Source organism: Nyctereutes procyonoides, unplaced genomic scaffold (genome assembly GCF_905146905.1).
Source record: "Nyctereutes procyonoides isolate TBG_1078 unplaced genomic scaffold, NYPRO_anot_genome, whole genome shotgun sequence".
NCBI lineage: Eukaryota > Metazoa > Chordata > Mammalia > Carnivora > Canidae > Nyctereutes > Nyctereutes procyonoides.
This window is the reverse complement of record NW_026575044.1, coordinates 3,139,761-3,158,215: the sequence shown is the minus strand read 5'-3', so window position 1 is coordinate 3,158,215 and position 18,455 is coordinate 3,139,761. Positions and strand designations below refer to the sequence as shown.

Genomic DNA, 18,455 nt, shown 5'->3' with positions numbered 1-18,455 from the left:
CAGGTACATAAGATACTCAAATAAACAACCCTCCAGGCGAGGAAGTATTCCTAAACACCACTTCAAACAAGCCCAGGTGAGGTCAGTACAGCACTGTTTTGGCAATTCTCTCAGGTCCTCTTCATCTCAGCACCTCCAAGCGCTTTATACACATCAATCACCAGCTGGGGAGGTGCAGTTGGAAAGAAGGTTCTAATAGCTACCTGGCTTTGCACCAAGGTAACTGAGATAGACAGTAAACCCCACCCCTCCCACTTTCAAACCAGACCACACAACTCACTGAGAGCCAGAGAGGGATCACAAGATCCTGGGTTTCCCCAGGGATCCCCAGGATCCCCATCGTCCTGCCATCTTTCCCCTGCACTGACATCAAAGTTGTCCCCAAAATGGCAAGTGTGGCAAGCTGACCTCAGCAACCCCAAAGGGAGGCCTGCCCAGCTAGCCCAGAGTCTGCTACCATGCACTGTGCACTTCGCTCCTGTCCCCACAAGGCCACCACAAACCTAGTAATGTCCTAGTTCCAAGCCTCTCACTTCACAGGTAGGGCAGGTTTGAGCTCTAGTCTGCTTGGGAAAATGCAACGCAGAAGGAAAAAAAGCTACAGTCAGAATCCAAACAGCCTTACAGTCCCCAATTGGGTTCCTGGTGCGCCAGCGGGAGAGACCTGGCTTCAGTCCCCTCTGCACAAACATCATCCATTTGAGTACCTCACTGCCCTTCACGGCATCTATTTGTAGAGACTAGCAGGCTGGAGGTCAGGGCTCCTCACTGACTGTGACCCTGTCCCACATAGGTCAACAGTGAGTCTGCTCAAGGTCCTCCCAAAACCAAACCCTCGTTCCTCAGCACAGACATTTCCCAAGGCTTGCTCCTTGATTCATCCCTATACCCTTGAGAATCTCATCCATGTCCACAGTGTTGCTTAATTACTTTTAACTAATAATAAAGTGTTCGGAAAATACTGTGAGACATACAACATGCCCTTATGTGCATCATCTCATCAGATCATCTGGGTAACTTTTAGAGGTAGGAATTATGCTTCTCCTTGTTTCAGAGAGACAGCATAATATGGTTAAGAGCATGAACTCTGGAACTAGAGAGCCTGGATTCAAATCCCAGCTCCACTACTTACTGGCTCTGGGACCTTGACATGTTACTTAAACTCTCTGGGCATGAGCTTCCCTTCTGTAAAATGGGGACAATCCTCTTGCTCACATACCTGCCTCATAGAGTTGGTGAGAGAAGTAAATGAGTTAATATTTTTACAGTGTTCAGCATAGTGTTTGGAATCATGTGTTTGCTAAATAAATAAAATGGGGAAACTGAGGCTCAGAAAGGTTAAGTGCTTAGTTTGAAAGGACAATAGGTTGTAACAGCTCTACAACTTGGTCCAATGGCTGTGATGCTACCATCTATCTACAATCTAACCATTCACCATGGTAGAAGATTCAACACGGTGTGGCCTCACCTACATTTCAAATTTCTCACCCACCAACCTGTTCGTGGGCTTTCTGCTCCAGCCTGCTAAGCCATATGTTTCCATTTCCAATTTGCTTTTGCTTCTGCCTCTCCTCTACTAGGAATACTTGCCCTGTCTGTGGAATGGCTCATAAAGATTCACTAAGTCTAAAATACGCTACTGATCTATTGGTATAATAAGTTTATTGAAAGAGGGAAAGAAACAACAAATAAATGGGAGAGCAGGGTGACTGAAGCCTAAAGAACCAACAAAAAATATACCAAGTCACCACATGGAATTTGGCAATCATTTCTTGGACAGGAAACAAGGGTACAAAAACAGAAAAAAATAGACACACTGGACTTCACAAAGATTTTAAAATTCTGTACATCTAAAAGTGCTATCCACAGAGGAAGAAGGCAACCCACAGGATGGGAGAACATGCTTGCAAATCATAGATCTGGTTAGGGATTAATATTTAGAATGTATTAAGAACTCCTAAAATTCAACAACAACCTAAAAAACATCTGTGTGTAAAAAAGAGCTGTAAAATGGCCAGCAGGCATATGAAAAGATGCTCAACATCACTGGGCATTAGGAAAAGCAAATAAAACTATGAGGAAATATCACCTGATACTCGTTAGAATGGCTACTATAAGGGGAAAAACCCCACAACCAGTGTTGGTGAGGATGTGGATGTAGAGAAACTGGAGCCCTTCTGCACTGCTGGTGGGAATGTACTGATAGAGCCACTGCAGAAAACAGCATGAGGGTTTCTCAAAAAGTTAAATACAGAATTACCATACAATCTAGCAGTTCCATTTCTGGTTATAAACCTAAAATAACTAAAAGCAAGGTCTCGAAGAGATACTTGTGCACCCATGTTCCTAACAGCATTATTCACACTAGCTAAAACGAGGCAGCACCCAAGCGTCCACTGAGTGATGATGGATAAGCAAAACACGGAACACCTACAGGCTGGAATACTATTTAGCTTTCCAAAGGAGATTCTAACACAGGCTCCGACATGGATGAAGCTGGAGGACACTATGTCGAATGGAGTCGGCCAGCCACAGAGTGACAAATATTGCATGATCGCACTTAATGTGAGGTGCTCAGAGCGGCCAGAATTAGCCTGAATGCAGAATGGTGGGTGCCAGGAGGGAGAGGTGGAAGGGAGGGGGATTGGTTAATGGGTTTAGTTTTACCAGATGAAAAGAGTTCTAGAGATGGACGGTGGGAAAGGCTGCACAATGTAGTCGGTACCACTGATTTGTGAAGTAACAATGACTAGGATGGCAAGCTTTATGTTAAATACAATTTAAAAAGCTGAAAAAACATATGTATCTGGATTCCTCCTCTCTCACTCCTCTGACAGGGTTTGGGGAGTCATCCAGTGAAGGCAGTGGCTATGCTCACACACTGTCAGAGGGCCTCTGGAGTCCTCTCCTCCAGCAACAGAGAGGGTGTGAGCTGTGTCCGGCCCGGACCATCCTCACCGGCTCCTCGGGCACAGTGACCCCCCCCCCCGCCCAGCTGAGCACCCTAAAGAAAACCCTTCATCTCCAGCAAGACAAAATTCAACTTTCTGGTCATCAGACTCCTTTGTTGCAGTTGTCGTGCACGGTGGAGGATGTGAGAACACTCAGTACCGAGCCAAGCTGGACGTGGAGCTGTGGGCTGCCTGCTGAATTTTTTCAAAGGGTCACTGGCCTGTGTCCCAGGCCGCCATCAGCAACACCAGCCGCTGCCAGCATCACCCTGGTGTTTCCCAGTCAACGGGGACAGGGGATGGTCCATTTTGCCTCCTAGAGAGTCCACAAGCAGCCAGCTGCAGTCTCGATGAAGACAACTCACCAGGGGAGAGTCCTAAGTCCAGAGAGAAAAGGCAGGGAGGGCAGTGTGGACGGTGTGACCACAGACAGCTCTCTGGGCAAGTTTTAGCAACCTGAAGGTCGTGCAAGACCTACTAAAGAAACTGTTCTTCCAGTTGCACACAAGGCGGCTAGCTTTCCTGTGCCAGGGCCACTGGACGGCCCAGCTCGGACCACATGATACCCCTGGGTGGGAGAACAGCAGAAACGCCAGCTTTTCCAGGGCAGGCTCGGGAAAGCCTCTGCCGTGCTGGCCCACGGCCATCCTGCCTGGAACTGGGACCCAGCAGCTCCCAAAGGCAAAGCTGGGTCAGGCCAGGGCAGGACTGCCCAAGGCGGCTCCCAATTACCTGCCGCTGCTGCCAGACATGAGTGTGGTGGGCCAATGGTCCCCGCAGGATCTCTCGCTCGGGCAGAGAGAAGCCAGTGCCACTCCCCCAGAGCTCCCGACTCATACGTGCAAGTGGCTACTCCACATCTCCAGTCGGATGTCACCAGCATGGCATGCCTAGCACGTCCGGAACTAGATTCTCTCAGACCTCTTTTCCCGTTCTTCTTTCTCATGTTATGGCTCCCCCATCCTCCCAGTTGCTCAAACCCTAAACTGAGGAGTCACTCCTGACTCCTTACTCTCTCTCTCACCTCCTATCTGATTTATTAGCAAATCTATGGGCTCTGATTTTGAAATGCTTCTAGAATTCAACTATGTTTTACTATCTTTGCTACCATCACTCTGGTCCAGGCTATGTTATACCTTCTCTCTGGATTATTAAAATGCCTTCCTCGCTAGCCTACCTGCATCTACCATAGTGTCCCCATTCTCAACACAGCAACCAGAATGAGCCTGTTCAGAGGCCAAAACAAATGAACAAGTCACTGCTTTACTCATAATCCTAAAAAGGTATCACTCAGAATAAGCCCTGCAGTTTCCTAGATGATGTAGCTCTCCATTACTGTTCAACCTTGTAATAAAACCTGCTTTTTATACCCACTTCAACCACACTGGCTCCTCACTATCACACAGATACATCAACACACATCTACCACAGGGCCTTTGCACTTACTATTTCTATGCCTGGAATGCCCTTATCCTAGATATCTTTTGGGGCTGCTCTCCCATTTCCTCTAGGTTTTAATTCAAACCACCTTTTGGGCAAGGCCTTCCCAGCCCACACTGCTTTTCATAACCCTCTCCAACACTTTGTGGCTCTAGTCCTTTCCTTACTTTTTCTCTTTAGTACAGATGCACATACTTATTTATCTTGTTAATTAATGCCTTTCTCTCCCTCAAGACCGTATGCTTCATGAGCACAAGAAATTCTGACCTGCAAATTTCCTCACCAGTTAGAATAGTGACTGACAAATTACAGGTACTCAATATATGTGATAAATAATTGAATATGCGAATGAACCATGGGACACAGGGCATCCTGGCACACTAGGTAGTTCTACCACGAGATAAACAATGTTATTATGTTAATTGGCTTTTACCCTTATTTGTTTTATTCATTATCTTCCTAGAGCCTAGCAAGCTAAATTCATATTGCTAAAATTGAGGACATTGTTTAAATGTTTTAAAGTAGTATCACTTCTAAATCTTTTGGAAAATTGTAACCTTAGACCTTCACTGTATAGTATATTTGTCTGCACTTACGTATCCAGCTTTCTGGTGGTATAAAATCTAACAAATGAGGCTCAACAATATTGCAGTTTCCTTCTTGCTACTTAAAAAAATACTAAAATTAGGGCACCTGGGTGGCTCAGTGGTTGAGCGTCTACCTTTTGCTCAGGTAGTGATCCTCGGATCCTGGGATCGAGTCCTGCATCGGGCTCCTCACAGGGAGCCTGCTTCTCCCTCTGCCTATGCCTCTGCCTCTGTCTCTGTGTCTCTCATGAATAAATACATAAGATCTTAAAAAAAAATTTTTCCAAAAGGCCAAGCCTACTTCTTGAAGAGACAGACCCTACCTGCCCTGGCCTGTGTAACAAGGCAGAGTGTTACTAGTTCTTGGATATCTTCCCTTTTATTTCCTCTACAAACTATCCTATCACACATCCTCAAAGTCATGCTTTCCAGACTGTGGGTGGCAGTTAACTGTCTGTAGACCAAACAAATGAAGTCTTGCATATGGAACTACTATTCTTCAAATGTCTACAGATGCCATTGTGGTCGATAAAATTAACATTCGTTTTTCACATCGTTATTGATTCAAAGCAGCTTTTTGTAATTAAGCATTTTCTCCAGCTGAAGTGATGTTAAAAGGAGAGGAGGATCCACACAGCCTGGGAAGCTTGGAAAGCACTACCATATGCCATTCCTGGTCCCTGACCTTTGTTGCCACTTATGTGAATAACATCTAGCTCAAGATCTCCCTTAACAGTAAAATTTTGAAGAAAACTTTCTGGAACATTCCACCTCCACAGTGACCCTTCCTATGTCTTACTACCTATAGCTTTCCTTTTATATTTTAGTTATTCTGTCAAAATATGCAGGTCTTAGCACAAGTTTTTATTTTAGGTAAGGACACTTACTCCTCCAGAAAACTTATTAATTCTTCCTCAGTTTCCCCTATGAATTCCCAACAGCACCTTGCATGTGGGAGAAAATATTTTATATGCCCCCTACTCTTTAATATCTAAGTTGATCTGATATTCAATATAAAAACCAGTTTTTGGAACCTTGACAGAAACTAGGTTTGAATTTCATATGACCTGTGTATGTCATGTAACCTCTCTAAGCTTCAAATTCCCCAACAGGAAAAAGAGAGTGAAATTAACCTACTTTATGTGATTGTCAGGAGGATTATATGACTTTGACAGAGCAGCTAGGCAATAAAAAGAAATAAAAGGCATCCAAATTGCAAAGGAAAGAGTAAAACTGGAGGTGCCTGGCAGCTCAGCAGGTTAAGCGTCTGCCTTCAGCTCAGGTCATGATCTCAGGGCCCTGGGATGGAAACCCACTTCAGGCTCCTTGCTCAGTGGGGAGCCTGCTTCTCCCTCTGCCTGCCATTCCCCTGGTTGTGTTCTCTCTCAATTTAAAAAAAAAAAAAAAAAACCTTAAAAAAGCAAACATTAATGAATGAATTCAGTAAAGTCCCAGGATACTAAATTAACACACAGAAATCAGATGCATTTCTATACACTAATAATGAGCTACCAAAAAGAGAAATAAATGGGTGCCAGGGCAGCTCAGTCAGGTAGGTGTTTGACTCTTGATTTTGGCTCAGGTCATGGTCTCAAGGTTATGAGATCGAGTTCCACAATGGGCTTCACATTGGGTCAGTAGGTTTTTTTTTCTAATGACTATATCTGAGACAGAGGCCATCACAAAAAGCCCTGAGGAATAAAGAATGTCCCCTCCCACCCTTACCACATTGCCACAGGTTCCTGGATACTCTGAGCTTCCCCCTTCCCATCCGTCACTCAGTGACCCCCAGAAAGGTTTCCTGAATTCCTACTTTGTGCTAAGCCACTAGGACACAGAACTGAAAATGGAACCGAAATCTCTCTTCCAGAGCTCACATTCATGGGGGAGGAGACACAGACCGTAAACAAAGAGACAATAAATACACAAAATAATTACAGATAGTGGTAGATGTCATGAAGAAAGAGCAGGGTGAAAGGGGAAGGAATGGGTGAGTAGGGGAGTGGGTAGTCAGAAGATCTCTCCCAGGAGACAGTTGATCAAAGCAGAAAACAATGCAAAGGAATTTCAGGCCAAGGGAAGAAGCTGTTCAAAGGCCCTAAGGCAGAATGAGCTTGCTGAGTTTAAGGAATGGTGAGAATGCTGGGGCATGGTGAGAATGCTGGGGCGAAGTAGAAGAGGGACCAGCAGACCAACTAGATGACATCACAGAGGGCACCAGACCGTGGTGAGGAGCATGAATAAAAGCCCATGTGTGACAGAGACCCCTGGAGCAATGTGACTGACATGTTTTAAAAGGGTCACATTGCTACTGGGTCAAGAACAGATGTGGGGGGATGGCGGAGGCAGGGACACCAGTTAGAAGGTGGCTGCTGAAGCCCAAGTGATAGATGAAGGCTTGGACTGGAGTTGTAGTAACAAGGTGGTTTGAAGTGATGAGATTCATTCATCTCCAGCATTTCAGAACTAAAAGAGGCCACAGGAGCAATTCAGTGTAGCCATGTTATCTTACAGATGATGAAAGAGAAGCCCAGAGAAGTGAGTGAGTTACTTAGCTACATATGTGATTACCGTAATCATCGGTAGAGCCCAAAGTCCTGACTGTCACTACAGCTCCGCAGAACCGTGGGGTGTAGAATGCAGGTAGGAAGGTGAGCCCTCTAGAAGGCAGTCCCTGTCAAGTGTCAAACAGATGACTGTCTTTGTTTTGAGCAAGGATGACTTCTTCACCAAATCCAACATGCCTCCTTAAGCTCCCGTCAGTGCCACTGCTCACCAGGATGCCCTCTGCCACACTACTTCTTCCTCTCCCATCTGTAGAGGAAATTAACTGCTTATCCCCCTATATCCCTTTGCTCTGAGAGCTGTCCCCAAGTCTCTCCTGGAGAGTCACCCTTTGTAGACCTGAAGTCCATGTGCCTTCACGGATATGGCACATGCTTTATGCCGCGCCAACCAGTACATTCCGACTCCCTCTGAGCCACTGAGTTTATGAGGCATAGGGCCTGTTGCTGGGGTAGCTGGGAGAAAGACAGCTCCCCTCTCCCACTGGATTTGAACCTGGTAGCATTCCCTAGCCATCTTGAAGGGAGAGCCTGAGACCAGAGCAGGTAAGAAAATGAGTCCCAACAAAATCGTTTGAACCTGGAACCCATGCCTGAAGCCACTCTTGAGCTTTTTAGTGGTGTGAGCCAATAACTTTCCTTTCTGCTTAAGCCAATGTAAACTGGATCTTCATCACTTGTTAAAGGAGGACTCCCATTCAATACCTAGCATCTCTCTCGGTGCGCTCTCTCTGTATACCAACTTAAATGGTGAGGACTCCAAAATCCCCATCTATATCCCGGACAACTCTTTGGAATTCCCGATTCATATCCACCCACCCAGTGAGTGTTTCCTCCCATATGTCACACCCAGGCACCTCAGCTAGAACACGTGCAAAATGGAATTCATCATCTCTGCGTCTACCATCTCAATATGCTATTCTTCATGTTTTTCACTACTCTAGGAAAAACATCACCACCCACCCAGATCACTCAACACAGAAACCTAGGACATCAGAGAGTACTCGTGCTAGGTAATCCTGAGGGGGCTAAGGCCCTGACTAACATTTTCTGAGTGTGTGACCTTGGGGAGGTTAATAAACATATCGGAGCCTTAGATTTTCATAGGACTTGCTAGGTTTCAGTGAGATGCTGTACGTAGAGCAATAAATGTTGGCTGGTTCCATTCCTTATCACAGACATCTACTGCATCAGTAAATTCTAACTCAAAATTCATGGTCACTGCCACTACCCCAGCTCCAAGCCTCACCATCTTTCCCCACAATGACTACCGGACATTTCTATTTCATCTTCTTACCTCTGGTCTCCCTCACCACTCCCCAGCGCTGCTAGACTGATCGACTCCTAACCAGCGTGGTCAGGCCAGGCCTGGCCCAGCCACCTGCACAACACATTCATTTGCAGCACCCTCCACTGCAGCTCTCTGAATCACTCCCACTTCTCCAAACACCCAGCGCTATTCCTCTGTTCCATGACTTTGCACAGCAATGTGTCTGCTGAGAATGCCCATTTTCCATCTTCTCCCACCCAGGGAAGAGCTCATCCTTAAGACCTGATTTAAAAAAAAAAAAAAAAAAAAAGTTCCTCTAAAACACGAAAGAAAACAGAGCTCCCATATGGACTAACGAGGCTCACAGGCAAATTCAAACCCCGACTTCCCCAGTGTCATAGATGAGGGAACCTGAGAAAAGACAGAAGGAAAGAAACAGTAATGTAAAATACGTTTCAATGAACAAAAGCAAAGAAAGAATGGAAGGAAAAGAGAAAATATTAGAACAGGTAATCTTGAGATAGGAGACAGCTTCCCAAGCAGGCCCAAAAACTTGAAGTTCCACAGAAAAGCAATACAGATTCAGCTGCGTAAAGTCATCACTTGGGCACATCAAAGGCATAGCAAAGCAAAACTGGGGAGGGACACATAAAAGGCAAGATATGTGATTTATTAACAAGAAAAGAATTAAAGACCAGAATTTAGGAAGAGCCTCAAAAATTGATGAAATCACAATTCAACAGGAAAACTGGAAAAGGATTTCATGGGGCAATGTGAAGGAGTGTACATTGATTAATCTTTTTTTTTTTTTTAATGTAAACTTGGGAGAACCTAAAATGCATAGAACTTCGATAGGGAATGGTCTCTAAGAGGTTTGTTAACTTTGTAAAACTCCATAAGCAGAATGAGGTAGCAGAATAGAATACTACTATATTTATTTTTTAGAAGGAGAAAACAGAAGACACATTTTATTTGCCTACAGATGCACAGACTATCTCCAGATAAATACACAAAAACTTGAAAAATTAGTTGCGTCCAAAAAGGGAAAAAGGGCTGAGGTAGGAGGAAGGTATTACCTTTTACACCCTTTGAATGTTGTGCTTTATATATACTATCTATCCCCAGAGTAAACCTAAGTAAATAAATTCAATCTTTTTTTCTGCATAATCACCAGATCCCAGTAAACAAAGGGAAGGCTACTTAAATAAATGTTTAAAGTAATATACCCTTTGGCTTACCAGTTTCACTTGGAGGAGTAAGTTTTATCCAGAAATACTCTCATGTACACAGAGATGTGTGTTCACAATAGCATTGCTTGTAAGAGAGAAGCTTGGAATGGGTCTAAGGGCCCATAAATAACCTATTGTTTAAATGAATTATGGTGAATCTATACTACGAAATACTATGCAGTCATTAAAAAGAATGAAGTATATCTATGTCCTTTGTTCTTTTTTTCTTTTTTTTTTAAGATTTTATTTATTTATTCATGAGAGACACACACATACAGAGGCAGAGACACAGGCAGAGGGAGAAGCAGGCTCCTATGCAGGGAGCCTGACGTAGGGACTCGATCCTGAGTCTCCAGGATCACGCCCTTGGGTTAAAGGTGACACTAAACTGCTGAGCCATCCGGGCTACCCCTGTTCTTTTTTTTCTTTTAAGGATTTCATTTATTCATTTAAGAGAAAGAGAGTGCATGAGCGGGGGCAGGGGGAGGGAGGAGAGCAGAAGGAGAGGGAGAAGCAGACTCCAGCTGAGCAGGGCACCCAACTTTGAGCTCGATTCCAGGACCCTTAGACCACGACCTGAGCTGAAGGAAGACACTCAACCAACTGAGGAATGCAGGTGCCCCTCTATTTCTTTTTAAGTAATCTCTATACCTAACATAGGGCTTGAACTTATGACCCAAGATCAAGAGTCACACACTTCACCGACTAAGCCAGCCAGGCGCCCCTATGTTTTTCATACTGGAAGACATCCAAGTCCCATTGTTTAGTCAAAAAAGTAAGTCAAGGGGATCCCTGGGTGGCGCAGCGGTTTGGCGCCTGCCTTTGGCCCAGGGCGCGATCCCGGAAACCCGGGATCGAATCCCACATCGGGCTCCCGGTGCATGGAGCCTGCTTCTCCCTTTGCCTGTGTCTCTGCCTCTCTCTCTCTCTCTCTCTCTCTGTGACTATCATAAATAAAAAAAAAAAATCTCTTAAAAAAAAAAAAAGTAAGTCAAAGAGCACACAATAATATATGATCCCCATTTATGTATTTTTAAAAATGTTTTCAATATATTAAGGTTGGTCCTAAAGTTGGAAATACAGAGAATATTTTTATCACGTTTTATAATATAGTATCAATAAACTAGGTGTTACATATTCAGCTATACCTCCAGGCTCCATTGGCATATACTCAGGCACTGAGGAAGACCTAGAAAATCATATACTTACAGTGGTTCCCTCTCATCCAGGACAGGGAATGGAGCAGAAGTGCAGGGAATTTTATTTATCTATACATTTAAAAAATCTCTTACAGGGATCCCTGGGTGGCGCAGCGGTTTGGCGTCTGCCTTTGGCCCGGGGCGTGATCCTGGAGACCCGGGATCGAACCCCACGTCGGGCTCCCGGTGCATGGACCCTGCTTCTCCCTCTGCCTATGTCTCTGCCTCTCTCTCTCTCTCTGTATGACTATCATAAATTTAAAAAAAAAATCTCTTACAATAATTCATGTTTTTAAAAAAGTTACTACACTCTAGGCATGTTTTCTATCATTTATCCAAGGTCACAGGTTTGTTAAATGGCAGGGAGAGAGGTACAGGCTGCCTGGCTTCAGATTCTGCTCTTGATGTAGCACTCCCTCACCTGCTACTTGAGTAAAAAACAAACCCAAGCCCAAATTTGATGTGCCTCCTGCTGTTTTACTCCAGCTCACATAGAACACGCCTTCCTTTATGCTCCCAGCTTCCCTGAACATATCTGCCCTGAATGCCTGCTGGGCCCATAACTGGCCAAGGAAACAGATAATACCCGTCGTAAGCATTCTCATGGTGTAAGACTAGAATCAGATGAGATTAGCAGTGGCTGAATGAATGAAGTACTGAGTCATAAAGTCAACCCTTCCTCCAAACTCAGACAGGACTGATAGCCATCTCCAGCTTTGTTGATGTTTTTTGTTCTCAAGGAAAAACAGCTAGAAGACACCACTCCTCCCCTCAAGTCATGCTTTATTGCATCCCATTGCTTCCTGAGGTCTAACCCAGAGGTTGCAAGCTGGCAGTCTGCAAACAACCAGCCTGCACACATAATTTGGTTGCCCTGCACATTTTGAAAACTGTTTTGAATTGGTTACCAACTTTTAAAACATGAGATTTTTATTCCCATGAAAATTTACAGCTTCCCCTAAAATCCAGGTCAAGCAATAATGTGCTAGAGTTCTGGGGCACCTGCATGTCTTTTTATAACGAGTCATGCTCCCAGCCAGCAATGGGCACCCCCCCTCAACCCCTTGCCAGCCCTCCTCCTGCAGCAAGGCTTACTGACCAGCCCAGGTAGCAGCAGAGTTTACACCACAGAACTGTACCTCCTTTGGTGGACATTTAGGTCAGTTCCAGTTCAGCCCATTCTGCCTTCCGTGGAACCCAAACAAAGAGCTCAGCCCCTCTGACCACACAGTCCTCCGTCTCTGATACTCCCACCACACAGGGCTGCAACACAAAGAGAATGGTATAAGTACCTGAGGCTTTGGATTTAGTTTCTAAAATGCTAAGCAGGCCTCTTCTTGAGGAGTCCCTAATCTCCCTGCCATGGTGGTAGAACTCTGGGGCCAGGAGAAGTCCTGCGTTCAAGGACCTGCCTGTGTGAAAAGCGCTGCCAAAGTCAAAAGACCTGAGTTCGATCCTGGCCCCTGAGCCGAGTACTTACCTCTCTTGAGTCTGTTTCCCTACCTATAAAACAGGCTAATTGCACTTCACCGGCTGTTAAGTAAATGATATTAAAAAGTGTATATGACAAGTGCTTATAAACATCTTACAGGTACAAAACAAGATAGGTGTGGACTAGAACAAGAAAAGAGGGGAGCTTTGGAAGAAGTGACAGGAATGGGTGACACAAAGCCCAGTTAAAGAAAGGTGGCTGAAAAGCCTGTGTCTGTGTGACCTGAAGTCCTCCTGCCTCCTCTTTCTGCTTGAAGGGCCTGGGAAATGCCTCTTCTCACCTGTCTCAGTGGCTGCAGTAAGATGGGTCAGAAGGGAAGGCCACTTATTTCCCTGATGCAGTGACTCTCCCCAGCTCAGCTCCAGGGCCAGGTCACTGGGAGAGAGGAGGCTGGGGTGAACCCCAAAAAAGAGGAGACCCGGTGACGTCCATCCTCCCCAGCCTCTAGCACACTGAGATAGGCTTGCCGGAAGTTACCATTACCCCCAGTGGACTCAGCAAGGCACTAAGGTCCCTTCCCTCCAAAACCACACCACCTCCCTACTCTACAGTGAAGAAGATCAAATGACCTGCTCTTGAAAGCACTTCGAAAAAGCGGATGAAAGGTACAACAGCGAACAAAAACAGCCACAGAGATGTGCTATAAAGTGATGCCAATGCACAGCTGTGTGGTTACTGGAAAGCGGACCTCTCGGAAGCGCACCAGGGCGTCCCAGCTATGCAACAGACATGCTCATCTCACCTGCCTTTGTTAAAAGGTGGCACGGGGTGAAGCTGTGGCCCAGGAGGCTGGCCAAGTCCCCCCAAAGCTAACCCAATCTCCCTCTGACAGATGAGTGGGGCCGAGGCGCCCACCCCGCGTCCGCCCGGCGACTTCTGGGCGCGCCTCCCACCCAGCCTCGGGGAGACCGCGCCCCGAGCCCGACTGGGAGGATGGGAGGATGCGGCTCACCGGGTGCGCGCCGATTCCGGCCGAGGGGCGAGGCCGCTCCGCTCCCCCCGCCCCCACCGGCCCCCGAGCGCGGCGCGAGCCCCCTGCCCGGAGGGAGCGCGGCCCCCACCGGCCCGGGCGTGCAAGCCCAGTCCTCCTCCCGGGGGTCGTAGAAAGGGGCTGCGGGCGGCGTGGGGAATCGGCGCGGGCCGGGAAAGGCCTGTCCGCAGCCCCCGGCCGCAGGGGAGGGGCGCGCCCCCAAGATCTTCCCACAAAGAGCTCGGGCTCCCCACCCGCAGGCGGAGCGCGGCCGGGGGGGGGGGCGCGGGGAAAGAAGAGCGCCGTGGGGGCGGGGAGGCGAGGGGGAAGGGGCGCCGACACCCTCCCGCCTTCCCCCGGCCCGCGGACCCCGCCGGCTCACCGCGCCGCCGCCGCCGCCGCCGCCGCCGCCGCCGCTCAGGGCCCGGCCCCGCCGCCTCTCGCCTCGGCGGCCGCCGCCGCCGCCGCTTCCTTCCTCTCGGCCGCGCTCGCAGACTGGAGGTTTCGGGTTTCAGTCCGCCGAGCCCCGCCGCGCTCCTCCCGCCGCCCGCCGCCCGCCGCCAGCACGCGGACCCCGGCGGGCGCAGGCCAAGTAACTTTGCGGCGCTCGCGCCCTTCCTCCGCCGGCCCGCCCCCCGCGGCCCCCGCGCCCCGCGCCGCCCCCCTCTCCCGGGCCCGCCGCCGCGCCCCCCCGCGCCCCCCGCCCCCGGGCCCGCCCCCCCCCGCGCTCTCCCCACCCCCGGCGCCCCCCCCCGCGCCCCGCGCCGCCCCCCTCTCCCGGGCCCGCCGCCGCGCCCCCCCGCGCCCCCCGCCCCCGGGCCCGCCCCCCCCCGCGCTCTCCCCCCCCGGCGCCCCTCCCCCCGCGCCCCGCGCCGCCCGCCCTCCCGGCGCGCTCTGCCCCTGCCTTCCCACGACCCGCCGCGCCCGCCGCTCTTTGTCTCGCCCCCACGCCGCGCCCGCCCGGGACCCCTGCCCGGGCCCTCCCTGACCCGGTCGCTCCGTCCCAGTCCCAGCCCTCGGGCCGTGCGTCCCCCTTTCTCCGCTGCCCTCGCCTTCGCGCTCACACTTTCGGAGTCTCGCCGGGGCCCCGCACGGCCCCATCCTCGCTGTCGCCCCGCGCGCCGCCTGCCCCGCCTGTGACCGCGCACCTCTCGCTCGGCCCGCGGCGCCTGGGCACATCTGCCTGCGGCCCGGAGAGAGCCCGGGGGCAGCGGCGGAGCCAGCCCTCGAGGAGCCCACAGCCCTCGGGCGTGCGAGCGGGTGTCAACTCCTCCGTGCCGCGCTCCTCGCTCTGCTCCGAACCGAAAGGCCCCGGAGCCTCAGGACAGCCCGCAGAGCGCGGCGCCGCCACTTCGGAAGACACAACCCTTCCCTTTCTGCTGTCGTCTCCCCTCGTTCTGGGCCGGCCCCTAGCCCCCGGCGTCCTCTGTGCTGCAGCCTAAATAAGGGGAAGAAAAGTTGAAACCGGCGGTGAACTGCCTAAGGGAAGGAGGGAGAGCGAAAGAGAAAACCGGTCTGCAAGACTCAGGTCAGAATTCAGAAAGCCCAGTTCGCCGAACTCCGGCGAAAACTGATGCTGTGCCCAGGGCAGGACCCAGATTCCTCCGAAATCCATCTGCTTTGATGAAAGCATTAATTATTCCCTTATCTACCGGGTGGGACTGCGGGAGCTGCTTCCTTATTGTTAGTAGGCCACTGAAGCACCATTTAAAGCAATAATTTACTGTCTAGCACTTCCCAAACACCAGCTTGTCTTCAGGGACAAATGGAATAATGGGGAGGGAAAAAAAAAAGTTAATGGATGCCTTAATATTCCTATGGGATGGATGCTTTATTTGGTCCAAAACCGGAAGCTGAAACTCCTCTCAGAGGCTAGGTCACCAGAGACCCAGATGCTGAAGAAGCTTAAAGCAGTGTGTTAAAGCAGATTATTTTAAACTTTTATTCTGAAGTCCCTAGTTTATTTGTTTGTTTTAATCAGCATGGACTGTGGCACTGGCTAATCTTTGTGACCCGGAGGGAGTTATTTATTTAACCTTTCTGAATCTCATCTTATTCATATATAAAATAGGCATACCCATACCTGCCTATCAGTTGCGTTTAAAAAGATAAAATGAGATAATGTAAGTAAGACATCTGGTGCCATAGAGCCTGAGAGCTGAGAGCTAGACCTTTTGAAAATTGTTACTTAAGAAAGGTCTGAGAAGATACACAATAGGCTGGCACGGAGAGAATAAGAAAAACAATTATGGATCTTGTGCCTTCATATCCACTCATAATGTAAAAAGGTACCTTTCCCGTACTTCTTCTATTTCATTTTGAACTCTTCAACTGAAAGCCTTTGCTCCCCTGATGCTCGTTATCAAATATATTATTTATCACAAAGGTTTTTCTTCCCATAGCTCATAAGCTTAGAACTTACTGTGCATGCAAGGGTAGAAATTGCTGCCAACAAATGCATTTTTTCAATTGCTCTCTTAAGGTTTTTTTTTTTTCCTTCTGGAGCTAATAATGAGCTGTGAGCAGTAGTCACTTGGAGGCAGAGAAAAGATAGAAAAATTGTTATCAGTTATTTCACTTAAGTCATGTGTAGTTGTGTGAAAAACATGACATGGATTTTGTGTGAGAATTGTTTTCAAGAAAAGAGAGATACATAGTAAGTCTCCTTTTCCAAGGCACTGTCATAAGCAATTCCTTTTGGAGTCCCCCAAAGATTTCTGGACTAAGATAATGAGAGGCTTTGTCCAAGTGAATCCTAAATGCTGTTTGAAGAATCTGCATATGGTAAGACATCTTGAAAATAAAGTATTTTTCCAATCCAGTAGTCTGCATAAAACTAATCAAAGCAAAACTGTGAGTATGCTGTCCCTTCTGCATAAAATATTATTCCCCCACTCTTCAAAGGTTGACTCCTTACCCTTCAGTGTCACCTCCTCAAAGAAGTCTTCCCTGACCAGTCCAAAAGAGGTTCTCTAACCTCTGCTCTCTCTCAGAGCTCCCTATGCTTTTTCTATATAAAATTTATTTCAATGTATAGCATATCTAATTTTTTTTTTACTTACTTATAGTATGCCACCATTGGTAGATACAAACTCCATGAGAGCAGGAACCCTATCTGGCTTATTCACCACTATAGGACCAGGGCCAACTTTTTAAATAAATTAAATGAAAAAAAAATAAAAATAGCTAAAATCTGTCTTAAGGGGCATCTGGTTCTCAAACTTTAGGATTCTCAAGAATCCCTTGGAGATTTCTTAGCTGCAACATCGAAGCACAAGTGATTAAAGAGAGGTTTGATGTGTTGGATTTCATCAAAATTAAAAACTTCAGTGCTTCCTAGGACACCATGAAAAAAAAAAAAAAAAACAACTCACAGAATAGGAAAATAAAGGACTTGGGACGCCTGGGTGGCTCAGTGGTTGAGCATCTGCCTTCAGCCCAGGGCCTAATCCTGGAGACCTGGGATCGAGTCCCATGTCGGGCTCCCTGCATGGAGCCTGCTTCTCTCTCTGCCTGTGTCTCTGCCTCTCTCTCTCTCTCTCTTTCTCTCTGTGTCTCATGAATAAATAAATAAAATCTTAAAAAAAAAGGAAAATAAAGGACTTATATCCAGAATCCATAAAGAACTTATACACCTCAATGATAAAAAGAAAAACATTCTACTTTAAAAAGGGTAAAGGATCTAAACACTTCCTCAAAGAAGGTATAGAAAGAGCCTATAAGCACACGCTGGACATCACTAATCATCAGGGAAATGTATATGAAAACAAATGAGATTCCACTTCACAGGCATTAAGATGGCTATAATGAAAAAGATGATGACCAGGGTTGTGGAAGATAGGGAAGAGTTAGAACCCTACACTGCAGGTGAGAATGCAAAATAATGCAGCCACTTTAGAAAAGTTTGTTAGTTCCTCAAAATGTTAGACATAAAGTTACCACATGACCCAGCAATTCCACTTGCAGGTATTAAAGCACGAGAGAGAAAAACCTACATCCACCCAAAAATCTATATATGAATGCTCATGGCAGCATAATTCATAATAGCTAAAGAGCAGAAACAACCCAATTGCCTGTCAGTTGACGACTGGATACAAAATGTGGTCTATCCATGTGGTGGAATATTACTCTTTCATAGAAAGGGATGAAGTATTGATGCACGCTCCAACATGGACAGACCTTGAAACCATGGGGCTAAGTGAAAGAAGCCAAACAGAAAAGGCCACATATTGTTATGATTCCATTGATATGAAATAGCCGGGAGAGGTAAATACATAGAGAGAGGTTAATGATCCCCTAGGGCTGCGGTGGGGTGGTAGCAGGTGACTGCTGGTGGATACAAAGTATCCCTTAAAGGGGAGGAAATGTTATAAAATTAGATTATGGTGATGATTGTACAAGGCTGTGAGTATACCCAAAACCCATGACTCGTACATTTTAAATGGATGAAATTTATGGTATGTAAATTATGTCTCAATAAAGCTCTTTTAAAATAAAAAGAATCTCGTATGGAGTTTGTTAGAATGCTGTTTCAGGCCCTCCTCCTGGAGAGACTGACTCGGCAGGAGTTAGGGGAGCTGCTGTTTGCTGCTCTGCACCCGTTCCCTCTCCCAAGGGCAATATGCCCTCAAATTTCCTTTGGGAAACCATTGCTCCCCCCAGGGGGTCAGTCATGAGGTTTGCACAGTATGACCTCTCCCCAACCCCAGGGCTGAACTCTCATTGTCAGCATTTCATACTTTTTCCAGCCAGA

General features: G+C 47.4%; 1 protein-coding gene across 4 annotated transcripts in view; it reads right to left on the bottom strand.

Moving 5' to 3' along the window:
• The window catches only part of GPR161 (G protein-coupled receptor 161), a 47,776-nt gene extending 29,569 nt beyond the window's left edge, over positions 1–18,207 (bottom strand). Inside the window, exons 1-2 of one of the 4 annotated variants that reach the window (XM_055323985.1) lie at positions 14,767–18,207; positions 12,380–12,503 (exon numbers count right to left, since the gene is read on the bottom strand). In XM_055323985.1, the coding sequence (XP_055179960.1) occupies positions 12,380–12,395 (16 nt within the window). In that variant the 5' untranslated portion in view covers positions 12,396–12,503; positions 14,767–18,207. Of the gene's footprint in view, positions 1–12,379; positions 12,504–14,084; positions 14,323–14,766 lie in introns of those variants that run through there. The other 3 variants (XM_055323982.1, XM_055323983.1, XM_055323984.1) reach the window with 3 other exon arrangements.
• Between the last annotated feature and the right edge of the window lie 248 nt (positions 18,208–18,455).